This window comes from Sinocyclocheilus rhinocerous, unplaced genomic scaffold (assembly GCF_001515625.1).
Source record: "Sinocyclocheilus rhinocerous isolate Xijiao unplaced genomic scaffold, SAMN03320098_v1.1 scaffold753, whole genome shotgun sequence".
In the NCBI taxonomy this organism is placed as follows: Eukaryota; Metazoa; Chordata; class Actinopteri; order Cypriniformes; family Cyprinidae; genus Sinocyclocheilus; species Sinocyclocheilus rhinocerous.
In genome coordinates, this window is record NW_015655991.1 from 816,576 (window position 1) to 839,191 (window position 22,616).

Sequence of the window (22,616 nt, forward strand, 5' to 3'; positions counted from 1 at the left end):
ACTCATGTTCGTGTTTGTGTGTGCTGTCTGCGTCACTCATAGCACGTGCCAATATCGTGCACTATATCTAAATTTTTTAAATATTTTTTAACGTTTTCTTAAGAGTGAATTAGCAGGTTAAAAATCAATCAAAAGCCCCGTTTCCAGCGCAGGAACTTTCCCCAGGAACTAGGGACTTTGGGCCGGTACTCGGTGTGTTTCCACCGCAGGAACCAGGATCTAAATAAAGTTCTGGGTAAAAAATTGCCCCTCAGAAAGTCCCTGCTCGTGAGGTAGTACTTTTTCAAAGGTCCGGAACTTTCAGGGGCAGGACTTGAGCGCTGAACATTCTGATTGGTTGAGTTCACACAGCATTGTATTTCAACCACCATTTGCGTTTTGTTTTTGTTTTTATATTAATGTTATTGTGTCATGAAATGTAGTTTTAAAAGTATTTCAGGCGAGAATGTAGTTGTTTAAAACTCAAACCTGCAGTTTATTTATAAAGACAGCGCCTATTTGAAAATGTGCTTCGCCGATTTCGGAGACGGGAGCTCCACGCGATCAGCCGGCGCTCAGTGCTCATGTATCCCGCCGAGAGCAGCCTAATCTTTGGTCTTTATTCTATTAATCTATTAATATGTTAAAATTAAAATTAAAACAGGTAATGTTTGATTTAATATTTCGTTTCATTGTAATGTAGGCCATGTACGTTCCCTGAACATTTCTGCGGCTATTAATATGTTTAAATGAAAACGAAAAGTGGCAGTGGTGTTTGATATATTTCGTCTTACTGTAAATACAGTGAGGAAAATTGCAGTAGCCAAGGTGAGCTGACTGATGTTATCAAGTACACTGCTGTTTGCAGAATTACCGGACTTGCGTCGTCCCGTCCGCGGGAGTTCACACTCCTGAGTCGAACTCGCGAAGTCCGAACTACCGAGGATGCAAAAGTCCAAAATTTGCGTACTTGGTATTGAAACGCGCGCAGACCTACGTCACCAGACTATTTGCCTATTCTTCTCGGTACTTTAGACCGCGATGGAAACGCAGACAGCAACAGGTCTGGGGGGGGAAAAGTTCCTGGGAAAAAAAAGTTCCTGGTACAATTGTTCCGGGTAATTTTGGTGGAAACACGGCTTATGACACCTCATATAAAAACCATATAATATTTTAGAAAAAAACTGCACAAATAAATAAATGTTCACCTTTTATTTGTGTTTAGTCTTCATACAAACAAGAAATGTGAAATCACTGTCAAATAATCATCTTAGACTCACCTAATTAATATTAATATCTTTAATTTCAAACTATAGGCTAACATACACTACCAGTCAAAAGTTTTTGAAAAGTAAAATTTTTAATGCTTTTAAAGAATTCTCTTCTGCTCACCAAGCCTGCATTTATTTGATCCAAAATACAGCAAAACAGTAACATTTTGAAATATTTTTTTAGCCACACACACACACAGCTTGACATACATCTGCAGGGCAAGTTCTGCAATCCTACTGTATGTGTACAGTATGTACATTGAGCACTGCTCTTCAGTTGGCTCGTTTGGGGCCAAATTTATTTTTATTTTTGATACTTAAAAAAAAAAAATATATATAAAACAATTAATTTTATTTGTATGAATTTGTCTGTCTTTTATCAGATTTACCCATTGTTATAACATCGCTAGTACTTTCGAAATGCTAAAAAAGAAAAAAGGTTACCTACAGCATTCATCGGGTCTTGCTCTCCCAACTTATGCTCCGTGTGTGCGCGCATCCATGTTGCTTAGTAACGAACGCGCTTGCAGCGGGATCACGTAATTTACGCAGAAACAACAACATTCTAATTTCTGATTGGCTGGTTGGTGTCATTTAACTATATACAGTGGTGTGAAAAAGTGTTGGCCCCCTACCTGATTTCTTCTTTTTTTGCATGTTTGTCACACTTTAATGTTTCAGATCATCAAACAAATTTAAATATTAGTAAAAGATAACACAAGTGAACACAACATGCAGTTTTTAAATGAAGGTTTTTATTATTAAGGGAAAACAAAATCCAAAACTACATGGCCCTGTGTGAAGAAGTGTTTGCCCCCCTGTTAAAACTGTGGTTTATCACACCTGAGTTCAATTTCTCTAGCCACACCCAGGCCTGATTACTGCCACACCTGTTCGCAATCAAGAAATCTCTTAAATAGGACCTGCCTGACAAAGCGAAGTAGACCAAAAAATCCTTAAAATCTAGACATCATGCCGACTTTTTCACACCACTGTATATAACTCGAGACAGCTCTGAACTCGGCAGAGAACTTCCCTCCGTATTCGTCCATTAATTATAGCAGGACAAGTTATCCCTTATTTCTCAGCGTAAGAAATACAAGGTGTGGCATGAGAGCGTGTGAACAGGTTGAAATGCGTGTGTCTCACGGTGAATGCGTGAGACTTGAGAACCCTGCACTGGTAATGTATATCGAAATATCGGAAATGTGTTTAAAAATCATATCACCATTATTGAAAAAAATTATATCGCGATACATATTGATATTGAATTATTGTCCAGCCCTACTGTCGTGCATACTAATCTGTGTGAGAGGGCACACATGAAACCAGCATTATGAGCCAGTCTTGACTTGCTATGTTCTGACAAACATGTTTTTGTGTTTTGTTTTTGTTTTTTTGTAAATTTTAAGCAGATTATGGCTTATGTTTTTCATTTAATTTATTTTTTACATTTTTTTATTTAACATTTTTATTATCATACACTACTACCTTTCAAAGGTTTGTGTCTAAGATTTTTTAAATATATTTGAAAAAGGTCTATTATGCTTACCAAACTTGTATTTATTTGATCAAAAATACAGTAAAAAACATAATATTGTGATATATTATTATACATTTTTAAAAAATCTTTTGTTTTGTTTTGTTTCGATTGTAATACATTTTAAAATGTAATTTATTCCTGTGATGTTAAAGCTGAGTTTTCAGCAGTCATTACTCCAGTCTTCAGTGTCATATGATCATTCAGAAACTATTTTAAAACGCTGATTTTATGCTCAAGAAACAATTCTTATTATTATTTAACTTAAAAACATTTGTGTTGCTTGATTTTTTGGTGGAAAACCCTGATACATTTTTTCTGGATTCTTTGATGAATGGAAAGTTCAAAGAACAGCATTTATTTGGCATAGAAATATTTTGTAACATTATAAACATCCTGTCATTTCTGATTGTTTCAATGAGTCCTTGCTGTTTTGTTTCATTTTATTCTATTTTTTCTAAACTTACTGACCCCAGACTTTTGAACAGTAGAGTATTTTGGTAAATGTTTGTTTGAAAGTTGTGCTTTGTTTCTCTTTCTTGAAAATAAATATTGCTTGTTTTGAAATTATGTAATGTACATCATTCATCATACATTTTTAAGAAGTTGACTAAATCATCATACTCTCACAGCATTTACATATTTTTGACTTATAAGTTGCTCTATAAATTATAAATACCCTCTGCCACTGTCTAGCAATAGCAGGTAGCAAATTGTGACTTGCTGGTTGCTAACAAAGGACCCTTGAGGGGACAGCTTACTTGTTTTCCACTTCATGAAAATTATGCAGTGCTCCATTAAAAAGTTTAAAATGAGTCTGTGCTGTCAGCTCTTATATCATCAAGCTGCTTGCGTCTCTTGAGCCCTATTTTGCACTGTAGCTTTGAACAGCCTTAACGCTACACTAAAACATTATAAGACGGAGTGATGTAACAGACTGCAAAGCCAAACAGGACCCCTGCTGTTCGATCAAAATATCTCTGTTTCTGCTATGTCTTGGTTGAATCTCAACGTTCGCTCTCAGTTTTTCTTTTTATTTCTGCTTGAAGCACGGCAGACTCCTAAAAGGCAGACTGTCTGTGTTCAGTACGTCCCGACGTTTCACTCATCTCAGTTAAAGTACGTCCCCATTGTGTCAGACCAGATCAGATGAGCCCAAACTCTAAAGCTGGATATACAGCATGCAATTGTTTTGTCCTTTATTATTGTTTTTTTTTTCTTCGTCAGATTGTATGATATGATCCCAGTGAGATATTCCATTGCTTGTTTTTGACAAATAAATTGGCACTGGATCAGGCTGCAGGTGTGACCTGTTGAAATTTAGGTTTTGCTAGTTGTCACATCTTTAAGTCAGGTGTGATCACAAGTACACTATGTTCAAGAATAACAAAAATCACCTTTTCCTTGAATACAATGTTGTCATTCATTTTAGACATTCAGGGATGCACGTGCTTAACTAACATCATGTGAAGCTGTCACATGGGTAATATCAGAGACGGCACACTCAAATTCAGCACCCGATTCATTCATATCTCCAAATCGCCCTGCAGTATCTCTCACTCCGCCTCTAACTAGGATTGAAAATACTCTTGTCAGCTGGGAAGGCTCTGAGTTAACAGGCGTAACAGGAAGGACTGCGGTGTCTTTTCCACAGTACTGTACGCAATTAACCCTTCGCAAAAACCCGCCCCCTTGCTACCTCCGACAAGCCATGGTGCTGTCATGCTACACATCTCAGAGCAAAGAGAAAACTGGCAACGCACCGACAGACAAGTTTTGTGGCTCTTTAACGTGTCATGACAGATCGCTGTAGCACCTCAAGTTCAAGCGGCATGTGAACCAATCATCCTTCCTTTTTACTAGTTAGTTATAGTATGAAATAAACATGAATGAACATCAGAAGGTATCTTGTTTCAACCGCAGAAAGACGGCAATACACACCATTTTCAAGTTCAAGTCCACTGACGCTAATCTACTCTCCTGTTTGGTTTGTTTGTCAGACACAATGGCAGATTCTGCGTTGTGATTGGTCAGATCACCTGTCAATCATGACTTCCATTGAATGGACAAACAAACACTGAACCATTCTTCAAAATATGTTCTTTTTCTGTTGCACAGAAGAAAGTCAGTCATACAGGTTTGGAATGACACAAGGAAGACAGAATTTTCCTTTTTGGGTCAAATATTCCTTATATCATTCATCCTGGTTCCAGCGGGATACTGAGGACTTTATAACAGTGTTTGACTGGTTGCTGCTTAATTTGAGAGCATGATTTATTAGTTAAGAATCTATTAAAGCTGATCATATGGATTTAGCGACTGAATGCTTCTAATAAACTTTCAGCTCTTTAAGCGGCTTATACACACTGAGTTTCTTTTGTGGATTTTTTGAAGGTCGAGAGCCGCGTTCTTTACACACAGATTGCCAGCGGAAACTGACTTCTAACCGCCTTCAAGAGAGATAACAGCACTCTCTCATTACATACTCTCTAAGCCTTCAGCTTGCTTTTAGTTTATCACCAACACACAAACGTTGAGACATTGAGCATCACTAGGAGCAGAAGACAAAATGGTTTATCATTTAGTTTTATATTATTTTTCTTTGATTCATGACGCTCTTACTTTCTTTAATATCTTGGCTAAAGCTCAAGGCTAACAGGAAGAGAATCCATCTCCATTAGTCCTTTGCTGGGTACTGCAGACCTCTCTCTGTGTCATGATGGCCAACTAGTTGTCCAGCAGCTACTTCATATATTAACTTCAAGACTGTGTGCTAGAATACCACTTGAATACATCCAGTAGTTGGTTCAAACATATTAGAGTGTCTCATTTTTCAGGGCAGACAACCATAAACACATATGCATCCCATTTGAGTAATTTTCTTCTCTAAATAACATGGAGCAGCATTTTATTTGAAGGATATGGCAAATTCTACAAACATAGTTTGCGTTCATCCTGCTGAGGTTCAATTTATCTCTTAACTCTTCTGCCTGTACTGCTGATCCTTCAATTATATACAGTCTGCTGATAAATGCATTGCAGCTCTTCTGTATTCAGCTTTTTTCAGTTTTGTCTGTTCCTCACTGGGAAGATGGATGACCACTTGGGTCGTTGTCCTCTGACTAGGGATATGCCGGTATCGAATTTTCATGTTGCGATTAATTGCTAATGCTTTTATCACGGTATACGGTATTATCACGATATTGAAATTAAGTTTTAAAAAAGTGCTGACACAAAACCATGATTGTATGCTCATATTACATTGATAGACACAGGTGTGTTGTTTTGATATGTTATATGTGTTATGGTGGGATATCAGTGGTTTCTTTTATTTAAAGGTGGTTTTCATCTGTGTTTCAGTACACCCGGGTTTGGATCCCTGACCCAGAAGATGTCTGGAAGTCGGCTGAAATCATCAAGGATTATAAAGAGGGAGACCCAGTGCTTAACCTCAAATTAGAAGATGAAACGGTAAGAGTAAACCCTCCCCTTTATCTTTCACCAACATACATAGCATGAACTTTACTGACCGTTTTATTGGTAAATAAATACACTCATTTTCAGGAAAAACAAATATTAGGATCAAAATTGTGTGTCATTAAAATAGCCACAGCTGTTATTGTGTAAAAATATATAGAAATCATTTTCAAACAATAAATATTGAAATGCTGTATGCTTATCGTGGTCTTTGTTTAGATCGTCTTTTTTATTTATTTATTTTATTTTTTAAAAATATTTTTAGATTGATTTTCATAGATTAAATCGAAAGTCTGGGTGACGAGTAAAATAAAAAAAAATCTGTCAAAAAAAAAAAGCTTTTGAAAAGTAGCAAAAATAAATGAAGACATGGTAAATAGAAAAATGTACACAAAAAAAATAAATAAAATCATATTCCTTCCTGTTCAGACTACAAAATATCTACCGTACCTTTTAAGTGAATTTAAGCAGACTGAACAATAGTGGGTTTAAATTCTCAGTCAAAACACAGCAATTGTGTACTAAACCTTCCTGCATTAGTTTGGGTTTCACCGTTGGAAAGTGTCATATGAATCATTAATCATCTTTTGGTGTGTAAGAAGTACAGGCCCTGAGAGAGGAGGTTGTACGCCATGTTCTCGAGTGTACTATCAAAAAACAATGTTGGGGACACCTAGGGTTGGGTACCGAAACCCGGTGCCAATATGGCACCAGTACCTATGTAACCGGTATGTACTAGAACCGAATCAGAACGCAGATTTCTGTGCCTCATTTCGGTGCCACTTAAATGCCTGAGCAATCGATTTAAATATTTGTCCTGGTTCTCCGAAATGGACGTAAAAAGCATGGGCGTCGCTAGGCCATTTTTAGCGGGGCTTTAGCGATTAGATCCATAAACTGTACACAAATTCATGATCGCCTCAGTGTTAGTCTCCTTTAAATTTCATATGAAAACAGTGGCAGACTTCGTCTCCTCCCCGTCTTCGGCGCAGCGCGAGCGGACTCAAACAGAAAGGACACAACAGGACACAAGGTGTGTGTTTATCGATAGATTGTTATAATATCTGTATCTGTGCAGTTCTTTGTCATAAATAGTTTACAAACAGTGCATGTGGCATACCATACAGTCATTCACAGAACTGATTAAAGACAGTGACAGACAGCACTCAGTCAATTCACTCATTTTAACTAAATATCAGAGTGATTGACAGAGATACAGTAGAAACATTATATGTGGTTTTGTATTAAATATCGTTTTGTATTAAATAATGACCCAGATTGTGAAACACATTTATTAGCCTTAGAGTAAGGGAAGCACAACTCGGGAAATGAGAGCATCCGAGGAGCATGTGAATGCTATGTATATTTATTTTAAATATTTGTAATGTTCTTTAATGTTATCCATCGTTTTTTGTGGCTCTTTTTTTAAAGTATCAGTTCAGGCACCGTTTAGGCACCGGTACCATTTTAAAAGTATCGATTTGGCACCGGTATCGTAAAAAACCCAATCGATACCCAACTGAGGGACACCTGAATAAACCAGTAGATGAAATAAAGATCAGCATGACTTATTGAAGCTCTTGTGTATGCATTAACAACACTCTCAGTCTGCCAAAAGACACTTTTTGACTCTTGAACCCCATGGAGTTAATTGACATTGTAGTTTGAATCCAATCAATTTCTAATCTACTGTTTCTACTTAATTTGCATTTCTGTTGCTATTCCTAGACGTTAGAATATTCAGTTGGTCCCAAAAACAATCCACTTCCATTTCTTCGGAATCCTGATATTCTGGTAGGAGAGAATGACCTCACGGCTCTCAGCTATCTCCACGAGCCTGCTGTGCTCCACAACCTCAAGGTCCGCTTCCTCGAGTCCAATCACATTTACACTTACTGCGGTAAGTCTCTGATATGTTGGCAAATATATTGGTCATTTTATATATTATTTGTATTTATTTGTGTTTAAATGGCCTGACATTTGTCCAGTTATGATCATCACTTGATAACTCTTTTTACATGGCTGATTATTGGAAGTGTCCTTCATTTGTGGTAACTCTAAAATCCAAAAGTGAGAAACATTTTATTTTCAGGAATTGTGAGTAAATACATTTCAGGTAAATTTAATTTAAGCAATTTTTTATAGGCTCTGTCTCATTTTCTATAAAGGCTAGTTTATTTAGGATAATTTAATAAAAATTTAATTAAAATTCAATTATGTTACAATTGTAATAAAATTTAACATAAAAGTTCAATTAAATGTAATATACATTTTAATAAAATTACAAAAAAATGAGTAAGGAAAGGATAAGAAATAAACGGTTGAATTATTAAAAAGAATAAAAAGGAAAGAAAAATTATATATTTCTCTTTACAGAAGAGTATCTTGCAAATACTCCTCACCAGCAGTAAATGTTGTAATTGCGAATCCAGGGTCAACATGCTTTACCGGAGAGGAACAAAGGCAGCGTCTCTGTTTAGTCAACACTCATTACATTCAGTGTTTCTATCAGTTACTCTGTCCCTATGACAGCATGCCCTTGTTAATAGGTTGTGGCATTTTAGGATTGCGTCTTATTTGAGGGTGTGTTTGTTTCTACTGAGAAATTCTTCTGAAAAAAAGACACATATTATGTAATGTATGTTTGAATCCTAACACTGGATGACGTGACCTCTCAGGCAATCAGAAAGAGTGTATATGTTGTTTTATATACACATGGTCACACAGTCTCACAGATATTTAATGTCTAAAGACCGCCCAGCTGTTGTTTGTCTTGTTTTATTGTTGGTTCCGTCTGTTGTGCTTTGTAATGACTGAATGATTCCCATTATTGTCTCTGTCAGGTCACAACAATGCCCATTGCCTCATAATTCCTCTTTTATGTTTGTTTCTTTTTATTTTCACAGACATGTGTATGTTTTGTGTTGTCTCTTTGAGAATGAAACATCATGCGTTAACATCATTTTGCTTCCTGTGACATCATTCCATGATTAGAGTCTCCTAATATTTAATTAACTTATTTATTTTATCTGTATCATCAAGACTTTGTCTGATTTAATTTATGCAGTACAGTTGTAGGGGTAAAGCCATGTAAATCTCTCTCCTTAGGGATTGTTCTGGTGGCCATCAACCCGTATGAGCAGCTTCAGATCTATGGAGAAGAAGTCATCAATGCATACAGCGGCCAGAACATGGGGGACATGGACCCTCATATATTTGCTGTGGCAGAGGAAGCGTACAAACAGATGGCCAGGTTTGTGATCATTTTTTCATAGTCTTACAATATTAAACACACCCCCCTCTCTTCAAAACCACACCCTCAAAACACGTCAACAAAGCTAAAAATGTACAGTGCTTTTCTGAATGTTACAAAAGCTTTCAGTTTCAAATAAATGCTGCTCTTTTGATCTTAGAGAACTCTTTTTGGTAAAAGCCATTCTGGATTCTTGGAACAAGCATCTCAAGTAGAGTTTAAGAAGTTGTTAGCATCAAGTGAATGTTGAAGCTGTTTGTTAAGCTTTCCCTGATGACACACGTACATCACAGAGATGTCTAACGTCTGCATTTACATCTACAAGACGTATTTTTTAGAGTGTTTGCTCCTCTGCAATAGGTCTATAGGACGTTTCCTATTAGATGTCAAATAGACGTTTAGAAGATGTTTATGATTTCGAATGTATGTAAAACTGACATCTTAAAGACGTCTATCTGATCTTTGTACACAGCTGATGCTTTCCAGAAGAAGTGATCTTTAACAGATATCTTGCAGACGTACGTGTGTGCTATCTGGGTTGTTGTTTTGTGATAAAGAGCTCAGGCTTCAGATCAGTGATTTCCACTGGCTGTAAACAGGAAATGGCATCATGTTCTTTGAAAGCTGTGAGTAATCTGAAAGTTCAGCTTGACTCAATAATGGGTAGAGTGGGCAGATAATCACAGTGCACGCAGCATCATTCTTCGAACCTTTGTATTTACAAGTGGGGTTTTTTGTTGCTTGAATCATCAGAGCCATTTGCACATCAGGTTTAAGCTGGAGCTAAACATCCCACACTGAGACATCATGACTTACTAATGACTTGTGTAATGCTAAAGTCCTAAAATAAGCTCAGGCGAAGGAGGGAAAGACGAGGCAAGGCTTGTGGTCAGACTATGCATTTGATAGGTTTTACACATGTCAGTAACACTGAATAGACACGTCAATTATTTAAGAGTGTGTCAGAGTGGCACTCCGCTGCGTTTAGGTTTTCCTGAGGTAGCTCTCCAGGGACAAGTGTGTGTGTCTAGTGCATATAGACCAAACGGCAGCAACCGGTGTGGTTTAGAACTTTAGATTGGAAGATTTTAACTGCATTTGAAGAGTTCAGATGCAAAATCCTCCAAGTGCCATCTAAAATTTTCATCTAAAATGAACTTTTTTTTATCAGGCTCCTATTTATCTTTATTTATTTCACTTTAATGGCATAGAAAAGGACCTGTACATTGCCATTAAAGTACAATTACTGAACTTAAACATAGGAGCCTGATAAAAATGCTAATTTTAGAAGAAAATTTCAGATGGCACTTAGAGGCTTTTGTCTTCTTTCCCACACACCTGTTTTTTTGCTATGCACTGCAAAATGTTCCTGATCCATGTAATTTTATATAACATTTAATAATTTAAAATAAATATAAATGTTGTTAATGTCTAGAATGTATATTTTGATATATTTTGTTAAGTATTTGCGTGACATCTTTAGCTGCTGTTATATTCAGCTACATTATTTGAAATTTAACTTAACAATTCTATTTATTCAAATTATGTTGCTGTGTCCATTTTAATATACATTTTCTATAAATTATTCTAATTATCATTCTGAATTATTTGATTATCACATTTTCCAGGGAATTTTGGCCCTGCTTGTTGACTCTCTTTTATTAGAGGGTCAAATTATATCAGGCATCATGCAGAATACATGTAACATGAATACGTTTCATATACCTCTCAATTCTGTAAACACAGCCTTATTAGTTGAATGTGCTTTATATCGACAATGGATTTACAATGGATTTCTTTTATCATGCATATCATCTCAGATATTCATAAGGACGCTGTCTTCACACATGTAAACCTGAACTTTCATCTGCAGAGATGAAAAGAACCAGTCGATAATCGTGAGTGGCGAGTCTGGAGCCGGTAAAACGGTGTCCGCAAAGTACGCCATGCGCTTCTTCGCCACAGTGGGAGGTTCAGCGAATGACACCAGCGTCGAAGAGAAAGTACTGGCCTCCAGCCCCATCATGGAGGTATGTTATGACATAGGACACATTACCAAAATAATTTGTGTTCAATCTAATAAACGTGTGCCACCAATTACTTCCATCATGTGTGCAGCAGCTGTAAAGGTGCCCTCACTTCACTCATCACTCCATCTTATCGCAGCATTGCCACACTTGAGCTGTGAAATTAAACTCAAGAATCGGCAGGCCTGTTTGAACAGATAAGAGCGAAGCACGCACATGTGCCCTTCAGGAAGATAATCTGAGTGCCAACGAGAGTGGCCAAATCTCACAGTCAATTTAGAGATATCATTACTGCAGAAATGAGCATTGGTGATAGAAGGGCCTCTTAGGATGCGAACCTAGAGATAAACCATCCTAATACTACACGTGACTCACAACACCCCAGCTCAGACAAACGAATAATCCAAAATCACGGTAATTACTCATTCTACATGATGCTGCAAACAGGATTTTAGGTTTACGCCGCCTCAATCGTTTTGCAACCTCTGTTGTGAAATTCTCTCTCCACCCTTTTTGTGTTCCATTATGCATCAATCATAGTAATTTGATGACCTCTTTTTTCATATTAAACCAAGCAAAGAGTGACTCAACCATAATTAACACTCTTTTTTCCTTCTGTGCAGGCAATTGGGAATGCAAAAACCACCCGCAATGACAACAGCAGCCGCTTCGGGAAATACATCCAGATCGGCTTCGATAGGAGATATTACATCATTGGTGCCAACATGCGAACATATCTGCTTGAGAAGTCCAGAGTAGTATTTCAGGTCCGTCTCATGTAGGAAGGACGATTTAAGATTTTATTGCAGCCCCTTGTGCTTTTCCATGTACTGAACAACACTTTATTTTTGCAGGCTGAGGACGAGAGGAACTATCACATCTTCTACCAGCTCTGTGCTTCATGCTCTCTGTCAGAGTTTAAAGATCTTTCCTTGAGTAAGTGGCCCAATGAACTCAATGACTGGTTTGGTTATTTCCTGAATTTCTGAAATCCAAGTGTTTTTATTTGCCATTGACTGTGGCTGGGCAGTATGATGGTATATGCTGTTTGATGGCAAAAAGGTGTCTCACGAATAGGTCTTAAAATGTGGTCTTCATGGCATGAGATGCTAAAAAAATGTCTGAGCTCATGATGCAGCTCATCTGTCAAATGAATGCAATGTCTTGAAGTTTTTTCATTTTTTTCTCATTAAATACTCATATGCGAATTAAAATGTAGGCTTAGGCTTTTTACCTTTCAACCACATGAGTGCATATCGTTTCATTTGATAATTGCCTCTCATAGCCAATGAGCACCAGTGGCCACACATCTTTTATACTCTTGCAGCATACCCAACTGCTTTATTTTTGAGTAATGAAAATTTAAATTTGATGTAAAAAATATTTTTAGTTGAATATATTTTTGATACCATTGCAGTGATATGAAATTACTATAATACACCACTGTTCAGAAGTTCGGTTTTTGAAAAGAGTGTCTTAAGTTCAGAAATACAGCAAAAACAGTAATATTTTGAAATATAATTACTATTTAAAATGATAGTTTTCTATTTTAATGTATTTTAAAATGTAATTTATTCCTGTGATTGCAAAGCTGAGTTTTTGCCATCCTTTGCTCCAGCGTTTAGTGTCACATGTCATTCTAATGTGCTGATTTGATGATCAAGAAACATTTTTTTCTTATTATCAACAGTTGTGCAGCTTAATGTTTTAGTGGAAACAGTGATGCATTCTTTTCAGGATTCTCCACAAACTATTGAACGGCAATGTACCTGATTTTGATCATAATGCTACTACTGACAATCTTTAAGTCTTACTCAAATGCAAATTGTCCATTCACCCTCTTATTTTAGCCAGCGCAGAAGACTTTACCTACACGTCTCTTGGTGAGAACATTTTTATTGACGGAGTGAATGACGCTGAGGACCTTGTGAAGACAAGAGAGGCTCTTACAATGCTTGGTGAGAACTACAGCAATAAACATGTCTTTAATCAAGGCTTTGCAACAAGACATATCGAGTAGCAAGCATATTTAATATTTATCATGGTGATACTGTGTGTTGTGCAGGTGTGAAAGAGATCCATCAAATGAGCATCTTTAAGATAATTGCCTCCATCTTGCACCTGGGGAACGTGGGGATTGTGTCAGAGAGAGATGGAGAATCCTGCCATATCAATGTAAGTGCACAACAAATAGTGTGTCTTACTGTATGTTATTTATTTTAGCACATTAGCTTACTATCCTTCACTTGCCTAAACAATTGCAATCTTTTTTTGCACCTGCAGAGGGACGACACTTATTTGCATCATTTCTGTCGGCTGCTGGGTATAGAGCAGGAGCAGATGGAGCACTGGCTGTGCCGCAGGAAGCTGGTGACCACCGCCGAGACCTACGTGAAGAACATGTCGCATGCCCAGGCGGTCAATGCCCGAGACGCCCTGGCCAAACACATTTACGCCCATCTCTTTGACTGGATTGTGGAGCACATCAATAAGGCCTTGCACACCTCCACCAAACAGCACTCCTTCATCGGTGTGCTGGATATCTACGGGTAATGCTTGTGATTATGAGAGGTCATGCAAGTAAAGATTTAGAAACTTAGTTCTTCGGGTTCTTATATACAGTAGAGTAATATGTCTTATGTTTTGACCTTCCCTTTGCAGAAACCTCATTGAGTTTTTAGAGTCAGCAATTGCTGTAAGCCTTTCTGACCATGGGACTAATTACTTCCTCAAAGAGGGGAACTTATTGATCAGCATTATAGTAAAGAAGCAGCGAAGTGCCATGCTAAAGGATGCAGAGAGAAGTGTTGAGTTTGTTTTCAGGGAAATCTTATTGATTTTGTTGACATGTCTTCACCTCCCAACAGATTTGAAACGTTCGAGATAAACAGCTTTGAGCAGTTCTGTATTAACTACGCCAATGAGAAACTACAGCAACAGTTCAACTCGGTCAGTAATGAATTATCAGTAGATCCATATGTTTAGTGTCTTTGGTGTTACTCATGCTATGCAGTATTTAGATATATATATACACTATCTTAAATGTCTTAATATATTGGATAAAATATTATAATTATAATAAAATATATTCTAAATTTTTTAAGGTAAAACAAATCACAGTTTTATTTTAATAGTAAATGTTTTTCATTTTAATATTTTTAAATATTATTGTTTAATAATAATAATAATATTTTTTAAATATTGAACAATAATTTAAAGACTTTTCACAACAGAATTCTGAACAGAACATCTCATTTAATTTCAACTTCTCTGTCACTCATATGCAGCATTTAGACGTATACTATCTTATAAGTATTAATATATTAGATGAAGTATTATAATAATAATTATAATTATTTCAAAATGAAATAAAAAATGATTTTGTTTTATTTTAATAATAACTCGTTTTAAATAATATATATTTTTTAAATAATGAAACCATTTTTTAAAATAAAAAAGTAATTTTAATATTTTGGTTTGTTCTTAAGTGCTGTGCACATCTACAATAAAAAACCTGGACATTTCTTAAAGAATAATTCATAATGAAACTAGTTTTCTCAGGAATATTGTTTTAATTGATAACCAGTTTATAGTTTTTCTTTTCAACAGCTTTCATTATCACTTTCTAATCAGTTTAGGTTTTTTTCTTTTCAACGGCTTTCAGTACTACTTTCTATCCTATTAGTCTTTTATATTATTAGTTTGAATAACAAAAGCCAGTTGCGTGATAATATCATCTTCCAGGACATTTTAGAATTTAGAATTGCATTTACATTTTAGAATTGCATTTAGAAATGTATTGATCATACGGTATAGAAATGCAAAAGCGTAATCATTTTTAAAAAGTTAGAAAATGTTCTGCATGACAGGAATGACCTGTGTGTTTGACCTGTGTCTTGGCTGTGTTAAGTTTCAAAATGAATGTATTTGATGCATTTAACTAATACATGCACATCATATACCCCTCAGCATGTGTTTAAACTGGAGCAAGAAGAGTATATGAAGGAGCAGATCCCCTGGACGCTTATAGATTTCTATGATAACCAGCCGTGCATTGACCTCATTGAAGCCAAGCTTGGTATTCTGGACCTTCTTGATGAAGAGTGTAAGGTGAGTCGCGAGCAGAGGCAAAAACAGTTGTTGAGAATATGATAAAGAGAATTTGAGAGGGATGTTGCCTAAACAGGTCTCCGAACAGAGTGTCTCATTTAGTTTTAAACACCTCTGCCTCTTTGAAGTTTTTGAGTATGAATCAGAGCAGCTTCAAAAGGGTGATCATGCTATTTCTGCTACAGGTAACCCAAATAATGTTTTCAGTTTCCTGCAGTTCAAAGTATTTTTTTCTTTACTGCATCTGACAGGTGCCTAAAGGAACGGATCAAAACTGGGCGCAGAAGCTGTACGGCAAGCATTCAAACAGTGGGCATTTCGAAAAGCCCAGGATGTCCAACAGGTCATTCATTGTGGTCCACTTTGCAGATAAGGTGGGTTCAGCTTATATTAAGTGCACTATAGGGCTCAGGATGCTGCTGGGATATCATGATATCACCAAAAGCATCATCCTTAACTTCCTGAAACTCTTTTACAAATAAAGTAGGCTTTTTACACTTTAAGCTCTAAACCATTTAAATTTTTAACTAGGGATGCACCGAATGTTCGGCAATAAGCGAAAAGACCGAATAAATTGTACCAAACAATGATATGACGCGATCAAATAGCAACCAGCGCAGAGTGAGAGGCGCGCACTCTTTATTATGCAGCACACACGTCAGCAGTGTGGAAGCATTTAAACTGTCGGAGAAAGAATCAAAAATCATTACAAGCACCGACAGCGAGAGACTGTCTACGACTGCATCGCATGTCTTCGATGAGAAGTTTAATACATTTATTATAACATTCACACATAGTGTTCAAATTGGGATCTGTAATATTTTCTAATGTTTTAAAAGAAGTCTCTTCTCAGCAAGGCTGCTTTTAATTGTACAGTAAAAAAATATATAAATAAAAATACATGCCTGATTCAAGAAGGGGGTCTGACAGCCAAAAATTATTAGTTTACTAAATTATTAATTTTAAGTTAAATTGTGCTTTGTTGGTAAAGTGTCTGCTAGAATGTAAAAAATGTTCCGTGTTAAATATTTTTAAATTGTTGTTTTGTAATTGATTTTTTTTTCTTTGAAAAGCAAGACAAAACAGTAAAAAGCACATTTTGGCTTTTTAATTTATGCAATGGTGAAAAAAAATTTGGCAAAATACATGGGGAAAAAAACTCAAAAAAACGTATTCGGTTTTCTGCCTTCGGCCTAGTGTTTAATTTTGTTCGGCTTCGGCCAAGTATTTTCATTTCGGTGCATCCCTATTTTTAACCCTTCAACAGATTTTGTTTGCCTGGACTAAACTTGACATGACGTAAATACTTTTTGTAGAAATGAGCAATTTGTGATGCACATCTGGGTTTTTAGGACGAGAATAGCTTAACTCTTTACAAACCTGCTCACCGAAACCCAACTTGTGTGAAATTGTGTTACACAACACAAATGATTTGGTTAATAATGCATGATGAATGCAATAAAAATAGCTGATTCTTCTTCATGCCAGTTTGGGGGCACAAAAATAATGTAGCATGTTATTTTTAGTGTGGTACTGATGTACAAGTCACACTTGTGACATTATGTCACCCCTGACAGGTTGAATATCAGTGTGACGGCTTCCTGGAGAAGAACAGAGACACTGTTTATGAGGAGCAGATAAACATCCTCAAGGCCAGTCAGGTGAGCACTGGGTATTTTTGGTAAGAATAAAATGTTGTGTTTTAAAAAAAAATCCATCCCCATCCAGCTGAGCCTCTGTTTATACTTCACGCTTCCTCATGTCTGCGTGATTGGAATCACTCTTTAGCTCATGTTTTGCTCTCTGGCCTGTTTAATCAGTTAATTGACTTAAAGTTCTCAGGCAAACAGAGGCCTGACCTTGTCCACACCTAGCACTGAATCACTCGAACAGCCGGATCCATCTTAACCGAGATTTAATAGTATATCCATTGTCTTTGTCAATACTGATCTCTCTCGTAGTGTTTTGTCCTGAGGTTTCTTGGCAACAAAATTCACTGGAATCTGAGCTATGTTCATTTGCAGACAGCAGCACATCATCGTCTACAAGTTAAAGACCTTCTCTGCAGGGCAGTGTTGAAATGCTGTCGAGTTTAAAATGAAACTTTCACTAGGACTCTTGTAATGAGATGTCCCTGTGGAAGAAGTGCAATTTAAACATCAGTTTGTCTGAAGTGATAACAGTTTTCAGCACTGCTGTCTGAAGTTTGCTTTTACTTTAAATATGTTTCAGAGCTATGTTCTCTTCAGGATATCAACAATGCTCAGCAAGGCATTTCATGCGGGGCCTTCATTGTGGTTTAAAATGTCGTGGGGTTTCACAGATCAAATGGTGAAGGCATAGCTCATGCATATTAATTAGGTTGCACACAAATAATTTAACATGATCTTTTACTGATTTAATAAATAGTCTAAGTGATGTCTTACTTTTTTTTATTAGATCTACCACTGATCAGCACTTAAAAGCCAAGTATGACTGCTGCTGCTACTACTATTATTATTATTACTACTACTTGGCTACTTTTGAAACTTAATACTTGGACTTTTACTCTAAAAAACTTATTTCAAGCATATATGTCCTTATAGGAATGGTTTGGCCAAAAATGAAAATAGTTGAAAATTTACTCACCCTCGGGCCATCAAAGATGTAGATGAGTTTTTCTTCATCAAAATAGCTTTGGAGAAATGTAACATTACATCGCTTGCTCACCAATGGATCCTCTGCAGTGAATGGGTGCCATCAGAATGAGAGTTCAAACAGCTGATAAAAGCATCACAATAATCCATAAGTAATCCACAATACTCCAGTCCATCAATTAATATATTGTGAAGTGAAAAGCTACATGTTTGTAAGAAACAAATCCATCATTAAGACGTTTTAACTTTAAACCGTCGTTTCTGGACAAAATACGAGTCCATACATCAAAATAAAGCTTCCTCCAGTGAAAAAAAAAGTCATCCCCAAAATCTGTCAAAAATGTGTTTAAAGTAATGTTAAATGTCTCCAAATCTGTTCCGATTAAAAAAACGAACTCATCAATTTTTTTGGATGAACTGAGGGTAAGTAAAAGTTTTCATTCTGGGGTAAACTATTCATTTAAAAGTATACAATATTTTTTCTGTCTTACTGGTTTAAAACAGCCAATGAAATCCTTTTCAGTATAAAACTGTAATTTTTTGTTTAACTTAAAACAAATTATTAAAATTAAAATTTTAACTTAAATATAATTTCCCAGTACTTTTTACAGCCCTGTGCAACTCGGGATACCATTGCTGTCCGCACCTTTAATTTGTATTTAGTCTCTGGTCCATCATCTCTGTTTATCAATGTCATCCTACAGTGTCAGACTTACAGTGACTGCAGTTTAATGATGTCATCTGTATTCCATCTTAGAGCCCTGAATCTTGGCAGGATCATGGTATTAAGGATTCATTGAAACACTGTGTACCTGCCTTGTGGTGGATGCTTAGGGAGTGGATTTTAAAGGGATTTTAGTCTAGCTGGAATAAAAAAAACATCTGGGTTTCTTATGCCTCTTATGTAAGATGTGATGCATCTGTAATATTACTGGATAGCTTAAAGCAGTGAAGATTTCTTCATGTGACACTTATTATCAAATGTATTCTTGTGTCTCTACAAAATATTTTCTTTCTTTCCTGAAAAACTGTTGTGTTTTCTGTGTGTGTGTTTTTTGTTTTTTTTGTACAGTTCCAGCTGGTTGCAGATCTCTTCCACGATGGTAAAGACTCTGGTCCTCCCACCAGCAAGAGCTCCAAGATCAACGTCCGGGCTGCCAAACCAGTTCCAAAAGGCCACAACCGTGAGCACAGAAAAAGTGTGGGCACCCAGGTGAGGCTTAGTGTCAGAGGCCAGTTTTAGGTCCATATTTGTGCTTGACAGTAGATCAACTGACGATCAACTTATTATGAAGATGAGGTGCTTAACATAATGATGAAATAAAAACTTTCTTTCACAGTTCAGGAACTCTCTACATCTTCTGATGGAAACGCTGAATGCTACCACCCCTCATTATGTGCGCTGCATTAAACCCAATGATTATAAGGAATCCTTTGTGTAAGTTTTATTCATCCATTAGTACTTAGTTTATCTTGCCTATAAATAGAGAGGTATAGCTAATTCATTTAAGCTGCCAGAGAACATTAGAGTCATGCTGGTACAGAGACATTTGATCGACCTCAGCTGCACCCTAAGTTTCCTCAAACAATCAGACATCAACGCTCCTCTGAGAATTAGCCGAAAAGGTTATATAAAATATAATTAAACCTGGTTTTCTCACATGAAAATCAGTAGAAGTGGCCCCCATCTGCAAAGTACTTGCTGAGTTAACACTTTTGTTAATTTTTCCATTAAATGTTTGAGGTGAATGGAAACCTGACATAACATTGACTGGTCTGTTCCAAATACTATAATAAAAAGAAATATGGTACTTGTCAGCTTTTTTAATGTGTTACACTATATTCATCTTCAAACAATCATGTTTAATGTATTTATTTGCTTATTTTTCTCGTAAAGTTCACAATTCTGAGAAAGGATAGGGTTTTGTTTTGCTCTGTTTGTGTCCTCCTCAAATTCTGAGCACAAAAGCCCCTTCAAGGATGCTAAATTGACAGGGTTTTGTCAGTCACATGCTCTTAAGGTTGTGAACACACAGTCACAGAGCTCTGAGTCAGATAGCTTCCAGTCCCTGAGCGGACTGCAGTCTTCCAATGCCTCTCTCACGGGAGATGTGCTCTATGCTCAAAAGAAAGATCCGGTAGGTCTAGATAACACCCCAAATCTCTCGTGGGGTGACATGCTCACTTTTGTACCCATAAAAAATGTCAAGATCAGATGTTCCTTGTTTAGGATCTTCTTATGTTGGTTTTTGTAAAGATTCCTCACTCTTTGACTGACTCTTTGCTTTCTGTAGGTTTGATTCTAGAAGAGCTGTTCAGCAACTGCGAGCATGTGGAGTTCTCGAGACTATCCGCATCAGTGCCGCCGGGTATCCCTCCAGGTAATGATCTGCAGATTCTTTTATAGGGCTTCAAGGCAGGGTAGACATGGGGGCTGTTGTCTTATGCTTTTAAGCAAGACATTAGTAAAGAGTTTTGGTTTTTCATATATACATGCATAACCTCATGTTTTCTCCCTAATCATTGGAAATGATATAATTCTGGAAATCAAACCACAAGTACAAGTTTATTCAATATGTGTTTTTTCATTTCCTCATCACATCTGATGTAATTTCTTAGGTGGACCTATCCAGATTTCTTCAGCAGATATCGGGTGCTCATGACACGGAAGGACATGACCATTGGCGATAAGAAGCAAGTTTGTAAGAACCTGCTGGAGACCTTAATCAAGGTAAGATTACCGTGGTTAGAAATGGCTTATATGTAAGTTGCATGTGTAGTGCTCACTCTCATCCTGGTATTGTGGTAATACCATGTTTGTCTGGACATTTACCACAGTATTTTTGAAGTACCTTGTACATTTATTACCATGGTATTGCCATGGATTAAGAAAACAGATAAGCTCAAAACATCTTCCTATATTAGCAATTAAAATATTTCTTAAATATTTCTAACATACAATCTGATCAAAAGTTTGGGCTCTGTACATTTAAGAAATTAATATGTATTATTCAGCAAGGATGCATTAAATTGATCAAAAGTAAAGATATAATTTTATATCAGTGGCGTTCCGTCCATATAAACTGCGAATGCTCCGCATACCCAGGCCATTTGAGAGAATAAGTTCACGGGATAATTCATATAAACATGATTATAAGTTGATCCCTTGTCATTTGAAATGTAACTTAAAGCTTAAAGAGTTAGGAATAAGTACGTAAAATTATTTATTTGCCAAACGGCAGTAATTTTCTTTAAATCTACCAGTTGCGGTTGCTTCCGGGCAAGCGGATTCTCCGCAGCTTTCTCGCCTCCACTCTGTTGCTATGAGTCGTCAGGATTGATGCGCGTTCTCAGTGATTTGCTGGTCTTCGGCAGATTTAATGCGGGAGGTAAGCTGTCAGCGAAGTGCTCGCCCGAGCGGAAAAATGTGCTGCTGCTGTCAGATCTCGATTGCGAAAAATTACATTGTGTTTGATGCAAAACCAAATCGATTAAATCAAAAGAAAAAACACTGTAACTGTATATTTTTGTTTTCTCAAGCAAAGCAAATTTTCAAAATCCACTGAAAACATATGTTTATAAAAACGTGGGCTATATAAAATTGTAATAATAACAAACATCATATTGTTCCCTTTGTTTTACATATGCTCGTGTCGCTTACAATTAAAGTCCTTCTCTTATTTTGTTATTGTTTGCAAGGTTGCAACGTTACTTTGCAATATTTTAAATATTTTTGGGTATTTTGCATGGTCTGTTATTGGAGTAGTGTCACCCGGGTGGGAGCGGGAGTTTTAACAGCGGATTCTCCGCAGCTTTCTCGCCTCCGCTCTATTGCTATGACTCTTCAGGATTGTAGCGTGTTCTCAGTGATTTGCTGGTCTGCGGCTGATTTAAAACGCGAGGTAAGCTATCCGCGAAGCGGAAAAATGTGCTGTTGCTGTCAGATCTCGAATTGCCAAAAATCACATTGTGTTTGATGCAAAACCAACTCAACTAAATCAAAAGAAAAAACACTGTAACTGTATATTTTTGTTTTCTCAAGCAAAGCAAATTTTCAAAATCCACTGAAAACATCTTCTTACATTTTTGGTCATAGACAACGTATGTTGAAGATATACGTTATTGTCAACGTTATTGCTTAAGCGGTAAATAAATAAAAAATGTTTATAAAAACGTGGGCTATATAAAATTGTAATAATAACAAACATCATATTGTTCCCTTTGTTTTACGTATGCTCGTGTCGCTTACAATTAAAGTCCTTCTCTTATTTTGTTATTGTTTGCAAGGTTGCAACGTTACTTTGCAATATTTTAAATATTTTT

The 22,616-nt window shown here is 36.6% G+C and overlaps 1 protein-coding gene across 2 annotated transcripts in view; it reads left to right on the plus strand.

Moving 5' to 3' along the window:
* myo5b (myosin VB) overlaps positions 1–22,616 on the plus strand; it is a 57,644-nt gene that overhangs the window by 15,433 nt on the left and 19,595 nt on the right. For both annotated transcript variants that reach the window (XM_016526231.1, XM_016526232.1), the window contains exons 2-18: positions 6,151–6,261; positions 7,996–8,167; positions 9,376–9,520; positions 11,394–11,550; positions 12,171–12,314; positions 12,402–12,483; positions 13,398–13,505; positions 13,613–13,722; positions 13,831–14,096; positions 14,415–14,496; positions 15,517–15,657; positions 15,909–16,031; positions 17,235–17,318; positions 19,366–19,506; positions 19,634–19,731; positions 20,588–20,674; positions 20,913–21,024. In XM_016526231.1, coding sequence (XP_016381717.1) covers positions 6,151–6,261; positions 7,996–8,167; positions 9,376–9,520; positions 11,394–11,550; positions 12,171–12,314; positions 12,402–12,483; positions 13,398–13,505; positions 13,613–13,722; positions 13,831–14,096; positions 14,415–14,496; positions 15,517–15,657; positions 15,909–16,031; positions 17,235–17,318; positions 19,366–19,506; positions 19,634–19,731; positions 20,588–20,674; positions 20,913–21,024 — 2,163 coding nt within the window. The remainder of the gene's footprint in view (positions 1–6,150; positions 6,262–7,995; positions 8,168–9,375; positions 9,521–11,393; positions 11,551–12,170; positions 12,315–12,401; positions 12,484–13,397; positions 13,506–13,612; positions 13,723–13,830; positions 14,097–14,414; positions 14,497–15,516; positions 15,658–15,908; positions 16,032–17,234; positions 17,319–19,365; positions 19,507–19,633; positions 19,732–20,587; positions 20,675–20,912; positions 21,025–22,616) is intronic.